The sequence below is a fragment of the Mastomys coucha genome, unplaced genomic scaffold, assembly GCF_008632895.1.
Source record: "Mastomys coucha isolate ucsf_1 unplaced genomic scaffold, UCSF_Mcou_1 pScaffold6, whole genome shotgun sequence".
Taxonomy (NCBI): domain Eukaryota; kingdom Metazoa; phylum Chordata; class Mammalia; order Rodentia; family Muridae; genus Mastomys; species Mastomys coucha.
Window position 1 is genome coordinate 100,917,131 of NW_022196912.1, and position 19,147 is coordinate 100,936,277.

The 19,147-nt window shown below is 42.1% G+C and overlaps 1 protein-coding gene across 10 annotated transcripts in view; it reads left to right on the forward strand.

Annotated features, from left to right (window-relative positions):
• Positions 1–19,147, forward strand: part of Ttll5 (tubulin tyrosine ligase like 5) — a 233,455-nt gene that overhangs the window by 36,615 nt on the left and 177,693 nt on the right. For all 10 annotated transcript variants that reach the window (XM_031356632.1, XM_031356634.1, XM_031356637.1 and 7 more), the window contains 5 exons: positions 938–1,007; positions 2,102–2,186; positions 12,638–12,739; positions 14,690–14,781; positions 15,653–15,760. In XM_031356632.1, coding sequence (XP_031212492.1) covers positions 938–1,007; positions 2,102–2,186; positions 12,638–12,739; positions 14,690–14,781; positions 15,653–15,760 — 457 coding nt within the window. The remainder of the gene's footprint in view (positions 1–937; positions 1,008–2,101; positions 2,187–12,637; positions 12,740–14,689; positions 14,782–15,652; positions 15,761–19,147) is intronic.

Here is a 19,147-nt window from a genome sequence, read left to right on the forward strand (position 1 = left end):
CAGAGGGCTCCCTCCCTTCTAGTTCTCTCCCACCCCTTTGAGCTAGTTCCTAGTTACAGCTTTTAGCCTCAGGCCTGTGAATCTGCCTCTCTCCTTTCTGCAGGACTTTGCACGTGGCAGTGGCCTTCTTTTTTTCCCAGCACATACATGCCTGAGGCTTTCATTGCTTGCTTCTGTGTCTGCTCTTCTGCTGGCCAGAGCTGGCCTTTCCTTCACCGCCCTGCAGACCAGCCCTTTTGGCAGCTTGACATCTTATGTTTGTGGAACTGCTGCTCTGTGTCCCTTTAGAGTCTACGTGTTGCTGTTCTAACCCGAAGCAGTAAACCCTTTGGGGGAAAGAAGCTGCTGACTCTGAAGTTCCGTGAGGGCACAGAAGTATCTGTTTTCTTCATCACTGTGTGCTCAGTGCTTTACACATGGGCGGCAGTACCCACTACTACTTACATAAACAACTTTTCCCCATTGGTAAGATCTTTAAACGATCTAATTCAGTCTTTACACACAGTTGCTTAGCAAGTGCCTTATGTGAATCAAGCATCCACTCCATCTCACTGGGAATGCTAGACTGCATTGTGCATTTCCAGAACAACTTAATGAGAGGTGCATTTGGAAACAAGTAGTGTTTTAAAACTTCCATTGGTCTTTATATTGTAAAAGAAGCAACTTTGTATTTTTTAAGTAGCTCTTATTTTCTTGGCAAATAACTATTTTATACCATGCATATAAATCTTGAAAGCTATTTAACTGCATTTATTATGAGAGGTGCTATGTAAATTTATTTTTCCCCATTGTAATTGGGTACCCATAGTGATTCTCCGGCCAGTTGAATATTACAGATTTTTCCATAATATCATTTTTCTAAAGTAAAGAACTTCCCCCACTCCACAACTATACATTTATACATTTTACTTTTCATTCTTTTGTGTTTACTCAACAGCCAAACCAGATCTCACTGGAAGAGAACATCTTGGTCTCCCGTTACATTAACAACCCCCTGCTCATAGATGGTGAGTTGTGATTGACTCTTCACTAGATTTGGCTGGATCTTGCTCACCTTTGTAATCTTTTCATAGTCTTCCATAGTAAATCTTTTAAAGCTGGTCTGATATTTTTGGTACCCATTGTTCCAGACATGAGGATAGTTCTTTACCTATTAAAACTGAAATTTGGGGCTGGTGAGATAGCTCAGTGGGTAAGAGCACCGACTGCTCTTCTGAAGGTCCTGAGTTCAAATCCCAGCAACCACATGGTGACTCACAATCACCCGTAATGAGATCCGACACCCTCTTCTGGTGCGTCTGAAGACAGCTATGATGTACTTATTTATAATGTAATAAATAAATCTTAAAAAAACCCTGAAATTTTTTGCTAACAGGAAAGAGATACTGCTCATACAGGCACACAAACATGTATGCATGTACATACTCTAAAAACTGTTACAATATTATCTGAAACAACTGAAATATCTGAAAACTATACTGTTTATTGCTCTATTTGGTGGCAGGACTTGGGAGAATGGAGCCAATAAATGAGGATTACTAAAGTTGCATGCAGTAGCCCACTTTATTCAGAGCATCAGACAGTTTATACTCTTACAGGTTAAGAGGAATCACATCAGTAAAGTGTTGGAGGCACAAAGGCAAACTGCATGTGGCCAAAATATGGTATGCCTTAGAGGCATATTAACAACTAATAATAAGCAGTTGTAATGAATAATTTGAAGTGAATTCACTCCAATTTGCTATAGCTGGAAGGGGCACAAGGCATGATATAAGAACATCTCCATGACTTTGAAGAGACTAAGGTCACAAGACTCTTGGTTTCTTGGCATTTTCTCCCAAGCACTCAGAAATCTTGACATGACTCCATCCTTGGAATTCTGTTTTAGACTATGTTACAACATACAACATACAACATACTGTATGTATTTAGTGACTATACTGCATACCATTGTATGATCAAAATACAAGATGTGTGCAGTGTGAGCTCTATGTGGTAAGGATTGTTCATTCTCTCAGAGCTCCTGGTGGTGGTGTCCTGTTCTTTGTAACAGAAAGCAGATGAAATTAGTTTTTCTTGTGATGCCCAACTTTCTTCCTAGATTTCAAGTTTGACGTGCGCCTCTATGTGCTCGTGACTTCCTATGATCCCCTTGTCATCTATCTCTATGAGGAAGGACTGGCGAGGTAAGAGGCTTTCTCGGGTGGAGGGATTAGTTGCATATGATAGAGTGGATCCCCTAAAAAGGTTTCTATGACCTGGCTGCTTCTTTCTGTTAGGTTCAACTCAGGGAAATAAAGTGTACCTAGGGGGGGCTTCAGACGGCAGAAAGCAGTCTTGGTGCTCTACAGCTTCACCTGCAGGTCTGCATAAGGTGGCGGGCGACACAGGCTTCCTCAGGTGTAGAGGCTGCAGGGTAGTTCCATGCACTAAAGTTGTTATGAGGGCCCCAGGGTATTAAAAAAGTTGTAATGTTTTTCACAGTAGATCTGGAAGGGAAGTAGTCACATTTAACTACTTGTCCTATGCCACATTACTTATGTTAATGCATGCACCTGCAGTACTTGCTGCCTGTTCTGCAGCAGGAGAAAGACTTGCATATTTGAGGAGGTAGTGGTTTCTGAGTTCATCTAATGGGGTAATGGGTAGGGATTGGAGCTCATTGAATGGTCATGTTTTCTCATATTCATGGGATATTCATGGCTTTCACCCTTTAATATACAGTCATATACTTTGCTGTGGTTATGAATACAGGATTTTTTTTGTGTGTGTGGTGCTTAGTAGGCTTTAAGGTAATTCCTGTCAACAGAGTTAAATTATAATAACTTGAAATTTTGTCTCCCATACCCACAAAGACTTACAGGTAACAGTTTCCATTAATCCATTAAGTTATTTTAAAAAGTATGTCATTTCTTGGGTTCCTTTTTTTTAAGTCAGCTAGTTTGCTCTGCAGTTCCCCTGTGCCATGGCTTTGATGGAATCATTTATAGCAGTCTAAGAGGGTTCTTTGCCTCTGTGCGCACTCATAATCAGCTGAAAGTCACAGTCTGTGCATGTTTCTGATTTTAGAAAATTCATTTTGAAAATGGAGACTGCATGAATAAAATAAGGCTGGCCATTTGTGTTTATGTTATGAAGAAAACAGATGATTCCCTGTCCTTCCAGAGTCTCTCCAATCCCTGTTTGTGGATAGTGGCTTTGACAGGCCATACTGTACTGTGACAGCTGAGTTTTCTACTTCTAATTTGTTTTGGAGTCAAGTGAGGGGACTGACCTAAGCTTCTAGCTGGCTTAGCCTTGCCTTCACCTCTAGGTGGCAATGACAGCTTTTATAAATTCTGTCATATTCTTAACTAAGATTTATGAGTTTGAACCCTGAGAACACTGGGGGCTACTGAAACTCCATAGTCCTGGCTTCTTGTCCCTTGAAAACTCAGGGAGACAAATAAAACATTTCCCAGTTGTTGAATGAAGGCCTGGAGCAGCATCTCACATGAACTATTTGTCAGAGGGAAGACATTTTCTGAAGCATTTATGGATATGAGTATCCATATACTTAGAAGTATACATAGAAAGAAGACCAATATAAATTAAAAAAAAAAAGCTTACTTTCCATATTCTCTGGAACAGAGAGAAGGTAAAATACTTGTACTTCTTCTGGGGCATAGGGTGCTGTGGACTGTGCTCTGCCCTTGGAGGATTCTGAGCTCCCTCCATGTTCAGAGCTCCTCTTTACCCTTCCTCTACTCACCTGTGCTCCAACTTGTGGCTTTGGTCCTGCTTAATTTTCTGGAAGAGAGAAGGTTATTTATGACACTGTTTCTCAAGTGTGCCATGCCAATAATTTTGCATCATATTCTAAAGATGTTTCACCCGCAATATTAGTAGCCCCCACTCTGAGTAAAATTTTACATAGTTTTTTTTATCTTTATGGTTCATGCTCACAGAATGAGAGCAATCCTAGCATTCATTACAGTTTGCTACAGATAAATATTCTGGCTACATGCTGCATTAGATGTCAGAAGTTACAAATTTAGTGACAATTGTGTTGCTTCCAGCAGGAAGTAGCATGTAGGTGAGTACACACACATTTATATGGACAGTGGACGCTCTTCCTCACTGTTTGGAAAATAGCTTTTTAAGTACTCAGTCCACATTGACCCAAAAAAGGGAAAGAAACATTTTCAAGTCTTTGGGTTCTCCTGAAACCTAGGTGGATGTGAAATCCTTCTTGAAGGCATAAACATGACATTATCTTGAGCTGTTTGCCCCAGATATATAAGGCACACTGTTCTGTGTGAGTTCTTCAGTGTGCCTAAATAGTCACTGTTTGTCTTGGCATTCACGTGCCTTTCAGCCCTCAGAGTGCACTCAGCTGTGTCATTACATCCAGCATCTGTCTGCAGCTCCTCCGCACCTGCAGCTTCTGCTAATCTTGGGTCACGTGTGTTTTGTGTAGACATAACTGAAGGTAATCAGTTTGGGATGAGATCACTGGGTTGCTTTACTTCGAGACTAGAAGGGAAACCATAATCTTTACTAAAGAGACAGACCTAGAGGCAAAAATAATTAGTTTCCTTCTTTAGACTTTTATACCCTGTCATTTCTGTTGGGAGCTTCAAATTAATGCTAGGGGATTGGATGTTCTTGTTATAAAGTCCATTGCATTGTGAAATAGGTGATTTTGTGTAAATTCTTTTCCCCTTTAACCCTTTTTCCAGAAAAAGACCTTAGTTTCATTATAATTTAATGCTTTCATTTGTCTTTGTTTTATTCACACAAAAAGCAGACCACTCACTGTTTATTTTATCTGTAGAAGTGTTTGTCTGCATATGTGTAAGTACACTAAATGTATGCAGTACATGCAGAGGCCAGAGGAGGGCATAGGGTCCTCTTGAACTTAGAAATGGTCTGAATTGTGATGGGTGCTAGAAACAGAACCCAGATCCTTAACAAGTGCTGTTAACCTCTGACCCTTCTTTCTAGCTCCTTCTCACTATTTCTTATATGTGAATAAATTATTGAAGAGATACTAAAATGAAATTGCCTATGTGGCACTTGAGTCAGCTGTCACGTGGTCCTGGTAGTAGTGCTTCTGCTCTGCATGCTGCTGTAGAGTCCCCGTGTAGGTTGCTGCTGTGCTGTCGAGTCTCCGTGCAGGTTGCAATTTTTCTAGTAGGAAAGAGACATTGAGTTTCCAGAGTTGGGGTATTGTTCTCAACAAAATAGTGGTGATCCATTTTTTGTGTCAAAAATAGAATCCAAAGAGACTTTGTTCTGGATTCTGCAAATATCATAAGATCCAATCTGGGATATAAATGATCTGAGAAAGTCCCTTTTGAGGCAAAGTTAATAGCCAAATTTGCACTGAAACAAGAATTTATTTTAAATTACAAAGATATTGAGTTGGAAACCACGTATGTTGTCAGTGACTCAATGAAAGGTAGCCTCAGCTCAAAAGTGTCCCAGGGGAGTTCTGAGGGTTGCACCCAGGTCAGAGAAGTAGGAAAAGACTGTGAAAAGGCCTCTTCTAGCACAGCCCTCCCCAGCCATATTACCCAGTGGAAAGGCAGAAAAGACCCCAGATCATTTTGTAATGCCTTTCTTTCCTCCCCCAACTCTGGGCCCTTCTTCAGTAGCTTTGCTTGTTAATTAACATTGGCTCCGTGGGGATATTTACCTTTTCTGTGCTAGATTCCTGTGGTTTTGAAAGAATTCAGGTACTTGCTGATTGCCAAGGAATTCACATTACCTCACAGGCTGCACACTGTCCAGAATCTGCCACAGCAGCAAGTAAGGGGAAGAGATACCAGTGACAGGGAGAAGTCGTTCCTAGCTTGACTGTCATTCTCCCTGGCAGGCCTTGGCTGTTTGTGAAGTCTGAGTCATTTCTGGCTCAGAGGACAGAGGGTCAGGCTGGTAATCCCCTCCCAGACGCTCTGCAGGGTGCTGCCCAGTCACTGTAGCCCTTTGGCAGTTTCCCTGCTGCAGCTGGTTGACAGCAGATCAGAGCTCTCAGGCTTCAGGCCTCCTGTTGTCTTCCAGCAGATTTTTCTAGGTCAGGCTAGGATGAAACCCGGTGGCTTCTGGCAAGGGTGCCTGAGATGAAGTCTCATTGCCCATGACCCTCTCCTTAGGAAGCTCTGCATGCTAAAGATAACTCAGCTGCTACTACTGCAATCTCCTTTCTTTGCATATTTGTTCTGAATGTAGAAGATATATCTACCAAATCGAGTACTTAACTCTTCTACATCTAGGCTCCGTGATGCCAACTGACTGTAAGAGTATCCGCCATCAGGTTCTCCAGGCCATGTCACAGTTTGTACATGGGAGAAGAGTTAGTAAGATCTCACTGACTTTGTGCTTGCTTTCCCCCTTTCCTTCTATATTAATAAAGGTCTTGAAACAAGCAGCTCAGGAGCACTGTGCAGCACTATTTATATAGTGCACCACAGATGCGTCTTGATTACCACTGAGTCATGTTCCAGTGTAGCCACCATCACTGTCTTACCATCTAGGGGTCTTGGTAGGGCTTCTTCCCTTTCCCTGTGTCACTTAAAGAATGAAAAGTCAGGAAAAACAAGCAAGCAAACAAACACCGCTTCAAATGTCAGGTGCACCAAGTAGCAGCAGGGAAAGATGTCAAGACAGACCACAGAATGAGCTGGTTACAAGAAAGGCTTTTGTCAAGGGGAGGGAACACAGAGCGGGACCTAGCAGAGCACAGAAGGACACAGAAGACCACAGCCTGGCCTTCCCTCAGCAGCTGGGGTCTTCAGAGCTCTTCCTCGCTGAGTTTAGGGTTGGTCAGTTTGAACAAAGAGAGGGTGATCCGCAATCTAGGGCTAAACACGTCCTGATCTGGCCTTGAATTTGTAGGACCTTGTCAACAAGGCCCGCAGGCTCTAGTGGCTGGAGGGAGAGCTTGTAGGCCTGTGTGTGTGGTCAGAAATATGAGGAAGAAGCTGAACGTTTGCTATCTTTGTTTCCTAGTCATGGCCCCTCTTCCTGTTTGTCTGCCTGTCAAGAGCTGGCTGAAAATAGCATCAGTTGAAAGTACATTTTAAAAGATTTTATTATTTTTATTTTCTGCTCATGAAGTGTTTTACCTTTGTATATGTAAGTGTACTACATACATATATTGCTTGAAGAGGCTAGAAACAAGATTCTAGGGTTATAGGTGGTTGTAAGCTGCCACATGGGTGCTGGGAATTGAACCCAGGTTCCCTGGAGAGCAGCCAGTACTCTTTACTGCTGAGCTCTTAATCTCTTCAGCCCCTGAAAATGCATTTAACACACTAACATGCCAAAAATGTTAGCTTAGCAATATGGTTTACTGTTGTGTATTGATTGTTGGCTTCCTGACAGTGTGGGTGACTGGCTACAGCTTGCTATACTGCTCAGGGTTACAAGACAGAAAGAACCATTACGTATTGGTAGAATGGGAGAAGACCAATATCCAGAACTCAAAGTGTGAGTTCTTCAGAATGCAAATTGTTCCCACACCATTCTAAAGCAGAATGCTTGTAAATTAAACTATTGTAAGTACAGGCCTGTTGTATGTCTTCTCTTGGGGGTCAGAGAAGCAGTGACTACTGTCCTGCTTCCAAGTGAGAAACATCAGGAAACAGAACCCATAGCTTTTAAGGCTTCATTTTCTTTTCTTTTCTTTTCTTTTCTTTCCTTTTCTTTTCTTTTTTTAAGATTTACTTATTATTATATGTAAATATACTGTAGCTGTCTTCAGACACTCCAGAAGAGGGCATCAGAACTCATTACAGATGGTTGTGAGCCACTATGTGGTTGCTGGGATTTGAACTCAGGACCTTCAGAAGAGCAGTCAATGCTCTTACCCACTGAGCCTTCTCACCAGTCCCAAGACTTCATTTTCAAAATAAAGATAATTTATATTTGCTTTCAGATTGATTTTAAAAATGGACAAATAGTTCGTTATCTGTTAACTCTAAGAGTCCAGAGTTCAGATTATCTAAGAACGTAAGATCCCATGTTTTCTTGGCATAAAGGTCAGGGCTATAAAAGTCTGTCTTGTGGGCTTTCTTAAATCTTAAATTTTAAAAGCTATATAAATTTGCTCTCTGTTTCTGTGCATATGCATCACAGTATACATATGGAAATCAGAGGACAACTTGTGGGAATTGGTTCTCTTTTTCTTCTGTGTGGATCTCAGGGAACTAACTCAGACCTTCAGGCTTGGTAACAAGTGCCTTTTCCTCTTCCTGTTGAGCCATCTTGGGGACCCAACTTACTCTGCTCCCCGAGAAGCAATCACTTTTCAGGGTTTTTTTTGTTTGTTTGTTCTTGTTTTTGTTTTTGGAGACAGGGTTTCTCTGTGTAACCCAGGCTGTCTGTAGCTCACGCTGTCCTGAAACTCACTCTGTAGACCAGGCTAGCCTCGAACTCAGAAATCCACTTGCTTCTGCCTCCCAAGTGCTGGGATTAAAGGCATGCGCCACCACCACCTGGCTTTTGATCTCCTTTTTAAGAGGGGGGTTAAGGACTTAGCTCACTGTATGACTCTCAGCTGAGTTAGGATGAGTATTTGCAGATTTGATCCTGAATTACCTAGGAAATTATTGATTCTTCTGGCTTGTTAATGGAGAAATTGTGTTGAAACGTTCAGGTTGAATAGGTTGAAGTGTGATAGCGTATGACAGGTTTAACCCACTGTTTCTCAGCCTGTGGGTTGGGATCTCTTCAGGGGCTGACTGACCCTTTTACGGGGATTGTGTATCAAATTACATTACAATTTATAACAGTAGCAGGGTTACGGTTATGAAGTAGCAATGACAATAATTTTATGGTTGGGCTCACCACAACATGAGGAGCTGTATTGAAGCTAATGTACAGCATTAGCAAGCTTGATAACCACTGTTCTAATACAGAGGTCACAAACCTAAATGCTTGGCAGTGGGCACTGAGTGTGGGAAGGTGGCTTGTCCTGTCTGAAGGCCCTTGTGCTGTAGAAAGTGGCTTGTCCTGTCTGAAGGCCCTCATGCTGTAGAATGCTTGCCAGTCACCAGCAGGCGAATGACCAGGTCTTCTGTTCTAAACTTCACAAGGAACTTATTCCTACTTTCCTCTAACACTTTGAATTCTGAAACCATCTAGACCTGTGGAATAGCTATTCGAGTAGTAGTGTGAAGAGCCACTTTTTACTGTCTGAGACCTCATTCAGCTCTACCAAACTGTCCTAAATTGGTTTTAGCCAGAGGACCCCATCAAGAATGGCGGTTTGGTTCAATTGTCTCTTCCCGACTCCAGTCTGGAGCAGCTCCATGTTTCTGTGACTTCATGACCTCAGTGTTTTGGAAAATGACAGGTTAGTCATTTTCCAAATTGTCCCTCAATTTGGATTTGTCTGTATTTTCTCATGATTAAACTTTGGCTATTCATTTGGGGTCAGAATACCTCAGAAGTGATGGTAAATTCTCATTTTGGGGTATCTGATGGCACATGCTAATTATTTACTGTTTGATTAAAGGTTGTGCCTACCAGAGTCCTCCACTGCAAAGTGACTTTATCTTCTCTCTGTGATGACCAAGAATTATCAAGAGATAGTTGAAAACCATGGAAAACCTCATTCCTTATCTCATTTTTTACCAATATCTTTCATATCTATTGATGTTTCTTGCTTAAGTGAATTATTACAGCAGTGACTACTAGATGATAATTTTCAAATTCCATTATCTTTTTATTTGTATTATTTTGCATTTTACTTCAAGGAAAAGTTTTTTCTTCCTATTATTTGTTTATTAGTACTTCTGTTTTATTATTCTGTTTTGATTTCATGCTCTGTTCGTCCCAGCTTCAGCCAATGGGAGCCCCTTTACACTGGTGTTTGTGTCCTTTTTGACATGTCTCCATCATTCTTTGAGTATAAGACATTTTAGGTTCTTCTTGTTCTGACCCAGCACTGGAATCAGTCGTATCTCCAAGGAGCACTGGTTACTTGGTCGTGGAGAACTGCATTTAGAGTTGAAGGTTTGGAGACTCGATGAGCTCATTGCTGTGGGGCTTGCAGGAAAGAGACCCAGGAACCGTGTATGTCATATGTGCATCTGCCTTCATTTTTACATCTCTTTATCCAGAAATGGACTTATATTAGCACTTATAATTCTTCAAGGTTCAGAGCATAAACTTGCTTTTATCTTTTACATATTTTAATTTCTCTGTTCCAATGAAGAAAAAGCTGTCTTCCATTGTCTTTAACATTTTTTTTCTTTTTCGAGACAGGGTTTCTCTGTATAGCTCTGGCTGTCCTGGAACTCAGTCTGTAGACCAGGCTGGCCTCAAACTCAGAAATCTGCCTGCCTCTGCCTCCCAAGTACTGGGATTAAAGGCATGCGCCACCACTGCCCGGCTTATCTTTAACATTTTTATTTTTATTTTATTTTGTTTTTCAAGAGGGTTTCTCTGTGTAGCCCTGGATGTCCTGGAACCTACTATGTAGACCAGGCTAGCCTCCAACTCACAGATCCACCTGCCTCTGCCTCCCAAGTACTGGGATTAAAGGCATATACCACTACCACTAGACTTTAACACATTAATTAATTAATTAATTAATTCATTCATTCATTCATTCAGTTTTCTTGGTCGTAGCCAATCGCTCGGCTTTCCACTCAGATGCTCTCCAGTCTATGGATTTAGAACCCCTGGGGGCTATTGTTGTAGCTAGATAACCTCATATATTTCTCAGGGATTGCTTCTTAGCCTATACCCTGTCTTTCTCATGGTGCTGCAAGAAGTTAGCTAGCCAAGTCATTCATGTTAAAAGCAAAAACAAAGAAAAACCATCTGAAACCAAACCATTGTAGGTTAACCAAGATCATCAGAACTGGACTAGTAGACCAGATCTGAGAGTTGTGTGACTTTTCATCTAGGCAGTAAAAAGAAGGCAGTGGTGATCAGAGGTGGATGTGGCTGTTTAACACAGATTCATGAGAGCTGTGTGATCTACCTGGCTAAGCTCAGCCTTCCTTCTATATGGTCTTCTTGTATTATTGTTTGGGCTGATGGACAACAGTCAGAGTCGTTCTCCCACTTGCTCTGAGAATCACTTTCTACTTGGAGATTGGGATGTAAAGGCAGAGTTCATTTGCCACCAAGTGATGATGAAGAGTTAAATGGTAATTCCTAGAAGTTTATGGAAGCTTTTAGGTCTTTCTCAAGCGTAGACACAATTCTTGCCAAACTTTCTTTAGCCATACATGCCTAATCAAATTTTCTCATCATCCACATCCTTTCTCCTGGCCTCATGTTTGTTTATTTTAGTTTCTTGGGTTTTTTCCTTTTTTTCTTTTTTCCCCCTTTGGCTCTTGTATATTTCTGGTATGGGGAATTAGGGAGTGGGGATTGTGGGGTGGCTGAGAAGAAGTAGAGACGAGGAAAACTTTTAAATACTGACCTTTAATGCGGTAAAAATCATGTTGACTTCATAGTCTGGGTAAACATATATAAACCATTTGTAAATCATATGAAAATAAACTTGTGGCCTTCTAGGTTTTTCACACACTTGGGTATGTGTCTTGGGAAAGCACTTTAGGGCAGGGTGATATGGCACTGGCAGTGAGTGAGTTCTCATGCTGCGTGCTCACTGTAAGCATTGTCTTGAGTTGTATTCACTGTAAGCATTTTCCTGAGAGCAGGTTTGATGCCAAGCATCTCTGCTTAGTTTTCTGTTTCCCCGCTTGCTGCCTGCAGAGGTGTGTGCCTTGTGCTTCCATCTCCTGTTAACAGTAGTCCAGAACAACCGATGGCTGCCCTATTTGCTCTGGGCTCCATGTTGCAGTCCTTCTGTCTTCCACTTTCTTCCCAATTCAGAAGGCTCGCGTGCTGGCCATGTTTATATTGCTGTGCTTCCTGTCATTAGTGCTTTGTGGTGTTTCCCAAGTCAGTAGGGCTCAATCTATTCCCTCTATGCGTGTGGTTCAAGCCCGCAGTCACTGTGCTGAGCCATGTTTCCTTTTTCTTTTCTCCTGGAAGATGTTATTCCAGTCACTGTGTAGACCTTGAGTATCTACTCTAGGTGTCAAGGTCTTCCCTGAAGCTTCAGAGCTATAGGTAGTATCCTATGGAGAGTCTCCCAGGTTTTGAATTACTGTACTTTGAATTTCATTCTTCCCATTGATAAAAGATAGAAGAGAAGCAATATCTAAGAGTGTTTAAGCCACAGATGTTGGAGTTTGCAATTTTGGATAAGTTATTCAGGTTTTTGTTGGTTTGTTTGTTTGTTTTTGTTTTTGTTTTGTTTTGTTTTTAAGACAGGGTCTTATTGCAGCTCTGGCTAACCTGGAACTCTGTATATAGGACCAGGCAGCTCTCTGCCTACTGAGTGCTGGGATTAAAGGTGTATTTCTCCATGCCTGGCCAAGTTATTTAGTCTTTATGGGTCATATTTAGTTTTATATCTATTTAAAATTTAGGTATAACATAAGATCTATTTCATGGAGCTACTTTTAGGATTGAATTGATGTGTGACACTCAGCAGAGATCTCTATTTATTAGATAGTATTGTCACTATCTTGTTGTAAGATAGTAACACCCTCCATGTTATTGTAGTCTCTGCAATGTACAGTTCCACTGAACCTTCCTGGCATTAACCAGTTCTTCCTGCCAGGTTTGCAACTGTGCGTTATGATCAAGGCTCCAAGAACATTCGGAATCAGTTCATGCATCTGACAAACTACAGCGTGAACAAGAAGAGTGGAGACTATGTGAGGTACCGGCTGGGTCAGGGCTAGAAGTCAGCCCCAGCTGTGAGGGTGGAGACATGGCAGTAAATGGGATGCCCTGCTAAGAAAGGAACACAGAGAGGTCACCGTTCGGGTTGGAGAGATGGCTCAGCAGTTAAGAGCACCTACTGCTCTTCCAGGGGTCCTGAGTTCAATTCCCAGTAACCACATGGTGCTGGCTCACCACCATCTGTAATGGGATCTGATGCCCTCTTCTGGTGTGTCTGAAGAGAGCAATGGTGTACTCATATACATAAAATAAAAAAAAATCTTTTAAAAAACAAAACAAAACAATTAGTTCTTTGTGAATAGGTGTTCTGGCTCTGTGTGCACCACACATGTGCCTGGTGCCCTCAAGCCGGAAGAGGGGAGCAGATCCCTGGAACTGGAGTTATATGTGTTTGTTAGCCATTGCATGGGTGCTGGGAATCGAATACAGGTCTCTGGGAGAGCAGTGGGTGCTCTTAACCAATGAGCCATCTCTAGCCCCTCAAGTATCAGTTTTGAGGCATTGCTGCTATTGCCGCTGTGTCTCCATGGTATATGCAGACAGAGGGTACCTTGTTCTATTAAGATATGCCTTTGCCGTTTGTTTTTCTCTGCTTGACTTAGGGGTAAGAATTTCAGCTTGGAAGTCATATCTAAAGCTTAAAATTATTTGTATCTTTTGGCACTGTAGTTCCATTTCTATGAATTTAACCTTAAGAATATGTATAGAATATGTGTATCAATACACATCTTTACTGTGTATCGTTTGATGGAAAAGCATATTGAGACAGTACATATAATATAGCAAATGCTTGACTGAATCAGTCTATTAGCTAAAGCTTTTTATTTTTGCTGGGAATTGAGAAAAGGATATGTCCTGAAATGTTAACTCTCTTTAACTATAAAGTATAAGATTAGGGTAGTCAATTTTTAGATTTTTCTCATTTGCTTTTATGCATCTTCTGAAATTTTCTAAAATACACTACAATGATCAGAGAAAAAGAGAAGAAGAAGGTAAAGAAAGGAATGAGGCCTCCTGAGAGGCGAGCTCGTGGAAAGCCCCACCAATCCAGCTGTGTGCAAATGTTATTTTTGCTCTGTTTTCTTTCATCCTGATAATTTTGCCAGGAAAGTGGAAAAATAGAAAAGAAACCCAAACAGTTACTTTCTATTCAGACTAAAAATAAGTTCCCCCCAGGTCCAAGGAAGGAAGGAAAGAATCTGGAAGTGTTGGGGAGTTGCTAAAGTGAAGGAGTTTCATTGAGTTTCCTATGGCCAGCACTGAATTGCTTAAAGCTGCCACGTCCCTCAGGTTAGACAAGCAGGGGTATGACTGGAGAGGGCGCTAAGGTTGGGAAGTCAGCAGCAAAGTACACATCTCTGGTTGCAGGACGACATTCATGGGAGCTCTCCCATTCACCAGTCTGTGGCAGTGGGATGCGTAAAACTCTTCTAGTCACCCCAGTGCCTGTGTTGTCAGTGGGACTTGAGAAATTTGGGAAGGTAGCTATCACTACCCAGACATGAGGCTTGCTAGTGTGTCAGAGCACGCTCCTAGTAAGACAGTGCATTAGCTTACTAACCTATCCTGACTTGGTTCTGTTCTAAATGGCATCCAGGTTGTTTGCTGGCCTCAAGTGACATTCACTTCAAAGACTAGATGTGCTATATCCCATTGTTAATTTATTATAACCATTCTTAAACTCATTCACATTTTTCCTGCCTTTCTTCCTTATTCTTGATGTGGAGGAATTAGCTCTTTTCCCTCTTCAAAACAGCAAACTCTCCGAATTTGCCTTTCCTCTTAAGAAATTGGTAGAAAGGATGTCTTACAGAGGAACCAGGGAAAACCAGGTTGAATCAGCAAACTGAATGTTTATCTAAAATACTCAAAGCCCAGAGAAAGGCGGGCCTCTTGGCATATGTAGCCTGGATTCCTTTCTTTTTAGTTGTGATGATCCAGAAGTGGAGGATTATGGGAACAAGTGGAGCATGAGTGCCATGCTTAGGTACCTGAAACAAGAAGGCAAAGATACAACTGGTGAGTATCAGATCTTTTTTCTTTTAGTCTCTACTTTAAAAAAATATTTTTATTATTTATGTGCAGTGTCTGTGTGTGTGTGCCTGCGTGCAGATCCTCTGGAGCTGGAATTACAAGAGGCTGTGAGCTGCCTTCATGGGTGCTGGGAACCGAATGCAGGTCCTCTGCACAAACAGCAAGTGCTCTTAGCTGCCGAGCTGTCTCCAGCCCTGACTTCACCCTCTACTGTTGGACTACTGTTTCTCACCAGGGCCTCCTGATATGGTGCTGAGAAGCCCCACAGTGCCTGCTCTTGTTCTTTCTCCTCTGGTTTACAGTAGAGAACAGACTTCCTATGACCCCCAGTTCCCTGTTCTTGTTTCTAATTAGGAAAGTATCACTTTTCTCTTAGTCCTCAATGAATTTATCTTTCTTGAGTGCTGTGCTGCTAAGATGCTGTGGCATTTTGTATACCGCATTGCCTCTCTGTATTGGCTCTGAGGTCAAATTTTTCTAAGTTGAACTCCCTCATTCTTGTTGCTGAATAGGAGGATGTAGAGTGGAATTTGAGTACGGGGCTTGGAGTCAAAAAAAATACTTGCTGAGCTTTGAGCAGGGGAAGCAGTGTGTAAATAGACTGTTCATGCACAGGGAAAGGGTGCTAGGAGAGGGAGAAGGGAGAGAAGGCTCAGTCTGCAGTCTGTACCTTCTGCACGGGGCATCTGCACCTGTGCCGTCTCTGCATGTGTGTGGCCCTGTAGCACCCATGCTCAAGACCACTATTTTGAATCAGCATACATGCTCTTATAATTGCATTGTGACCTGGAATATGCTTCTACTAATGCATGCATTGTAGTGTTTCTGTTTTCATTACAAAAGTTTATCTTTGCAGCATTGATGGCCCATGTGGAAGACCTGATCATTAAGACAATAATCTCTGCTGAACTAGCTATCGCCACTGCCTGTAAAACCTTTGTTCCACACCGCAGCAGTTGTTTTGGTAAGGAGCTGCCACATGCTTGTGTTTTGTGAGGAGGGTCTTGGGATCCTCAGCTAGTGGGGCATAGTGATTTCTCTAGGAGTCAGGGGCACACCTGGGCTTGCTTTCTTAAGCTCACAGAGTAGATGCAAATTCTATCAAGAGGCTGGTGGTAAAGGTGGTGAATTTTCATTGTAATCTCTGGAGGAATAACTCCCTTTCTGTGTAGTGAACAGGGATTGAAACTGAAGTGTGGGCCTCTCTGTCAGAGTACACTCAGAAAAAGTCTGCAATAGGCTGTACAGGAATCCAGCTCTAACAAATATATTCCAGAGCTCTCTGGCTGCCAGACTGGGAACAGATCCAAGAAGCTCTGGCTGGTGCCAGTGTGTGCTTTCTCCCATTTTCCGATGACTCCTCCTATTTGTTTTATTCTTCTTCCTAGTGGGTTCTTCCCCCTCCTCCTCCTCTTCTTTCTCCTGCTTGTTTTCCTCCCTCCTCTCCTCCTTTTCTGTTTCACTCTGTCTTTTCGATAGTACAGAGAAAGTGCAACAAGCAGTTCACAACCCAGATCAGAAAATCCATGACCTCCTGACCTACTAGTTGTGTCTGTCTGTCACACCAAGGTTGCCTATGTGCATGCCTGTTTTCTCCATGGATAGGAACTTAGTACTAACTACCAGTATGCAAGTCCATAAGGCCTGGTCAGATCTGGGCACATGTTGGACCCCAGTTAAAAAAAGCAAAGAGGGTAAATGATATAGCATGCTAGTTAAAGCATGGCATGGAGTGGTACACAGGATAGAAGAGGCGCGCCTTCCTTAGGGGCTGGAGATGGGGGATGAAAGAATGTGGCTTATAGGGCTTGTATAGCCTGAATTTGAAACCCTAGTTGTGCCCCTTTTTGGTTGGATGTTTTTCAGGAAATTGCTGTAATTTCCATTTTCTAGATTATAAATGACGGCCATGAGGTATCTCCCTCCCAGGAGGACTTTGAAGATCCAGTGAGATGGTGCAAGCAAAGAAAGCACCTGGTACCATTTCTGGCCTTGAAGTTGTACTTCATAAAAATTACCTTTATTAATTTTATAATTCACATTGTAATTCTTGTCTTTAGTGGATTATAGTAGCATGTATTTGTCTGGTGCTCAAGTAGGAGAACTCTTGAGACTGAATAGAAGACACAGATAAGTCAGGGACTAGAATTGTAAAGTAAAAGAAAAGGCTACAATGTCTTTTAAAACCAGATCTTATGGAAGGGAAGTGCACCAGTGTGCAAAGGTTCTGTGTCTAGCTAGAACACCCCCCTGGCTGCCTTGCATTCTCTCCTTCCTTCAAGACTTATTCCACTCTGCTGCTTCTCTGAAGCCTTGCTGAGCACAGGGCCTGTCATGTTACCACCACATGCTGCTCTATGCTGCTTTGTGATACTTTTCCTATCTTAAGCATAGATACTCTTCCCCAGAGTCTCTGAGTTTATCTTCTTGAGTTCTCAGTAGTCATTGTGACTGCCCTCCCATCTCCTCTGTTTAGGTCATGTCAGAGCTCCAGGTACCTTTCACGACTCCTTGCTTTATCTTGTGGATGAACTGCCTCTTTCTCGTGCTACTTTACCTAGGCCACCAGTATCCTTCCAGGCAAAGCCAAGCATCACTTCTTTGGTGGTCCTTTTTTCTAACCCTCCCAGTAAGGGCCAGCTCTCGCCCTGAGGCTCCAGTACTCTGTTCCTGTCTTTGGCATGCCCTCTGGTATTATTTATGTGTCTCTCCTAGTAGAGTGGAAGCTCCTTGATGATGGCTGTCACAGTGTCACCACGGCTTTGTTCCTCATACAGAGCAGCATCTTTTGCTCACAGAGAATGTTGGAAAATGTAAAATGAGTGCTGCGTGCTTGTTTTCATTGCTTCTTGGCCTGGCAGTAAGCTTTCCAGTAGGTCTGTTTTGGTAAGGCCTGCAATCTTAGAATTGTAGTAGTCTATTTGAAGATGGATGTGGAGGCTAACAGGATTGACTCTAATTGCTGAAACCTTTCAAGATTAAATGTTTGCTTTGTTACCTCTGCTTGCCTGTGTTGGTAAATTTCTTATGGCCCTTGGTATCAAAAAAAAAAAAATCCTTTGTTCTAAGTAGCTAATCTTGAAGGCTTTCCTGGGTTTTTTTCTTTTTTGTATCTTAACCTAATTGCTTGTTGGAAGCTTAGTAATGGGTTCTCAGAACTCTGTGAAAGAAGGGCAACAACTCTCTCTGACTCAGACAACTATCTAAGGCTCAGCAGCCTGGGTCTCTCTCCCCTTCCGTGCCTGGGCTCAGCTCTCAGAAGGAAACTCAGGACAGCTGGAGGCTTTTAACTTGTTGACTGTCTCCTCTGCTTTTGTGGTTCTAATTCCTGTCAGCCCTAGGATTCTGTGTGCTTCATTAACCTCCCCTGTGAGATATGATTTTGTATATTTATGTATCTTTGTGTGAATCTATTTGTCTCCTTCTGACTCTTAGCCTCCCCTGGGGTTTGTGTTATAAGAAGTAAGCTTTGAATGTGTGTCAGAGTAAACAGGAATTGAGCTTCCTGAAAGTTTTGGTTTAAACAGAGTGCTCATACTTTTAGGGGAAACAAAGAACATAAGATGGGGTTCCCTTTATGCTTTTGGGGGTCGCTTCTGGCCTTCGACTTGCAGATTACTGTCAGAGCATTCTGTCACAGGGATTTTTGTCTTGCGATTTTTCTCCCTCCTTGCCACCTGTACTGTCTCTAGGTACCGTCAGTATTCCTAGTCAGCGCTTTTTCTACACATGTAAGTCTTCTCCCTGGCTCTGTACTGAGCAAGAGGTTAATGTCGCAGCAGCAGCATTACTGGCAACAGTTTTGTCTTCTCAAAATCAGTTTGCCCTGGGATGCTGCTATATTCATGTGTCTGCACTGTTATTACTACCTATATATATCAACCATAATAGGCAGTCTGAAACTTAGTTATTTAGTGCTATTTTGTAAACTTGTACATCCAGAAGGACCTTTGTGAGTGAGTCGTCATGTTATAGAAGTAGAGACACCCTGAGTGGTAGCCTTTGTCTCAGGTCCTAGAACTAGTGAGTAAACAGAATTTGAATGAGAGAGACTCGGCCTGAAGCCACGGGCCTCAGAGGATGAGTCTTGGCAATTTCCCATCTTGATCATAGGACTTCAATTATATGAATTTTGAATGCCTCCCCCAATAAAACATGTTTCTAACAGTCAAATTATACTGACTTCCAAGATTGTGAAAATGAGGTACAATGTGAACTAATAGGCTTCAATGGCAAGCCTTTAAATATCCTAAGGAAATTGGCACTGTGAAATTACAGACTATGAGAACAACTTTTTTTGACCATTTGAAGAAAAACAGCCAAAAACAACAGGATGTTAGCTGTCTTTCAA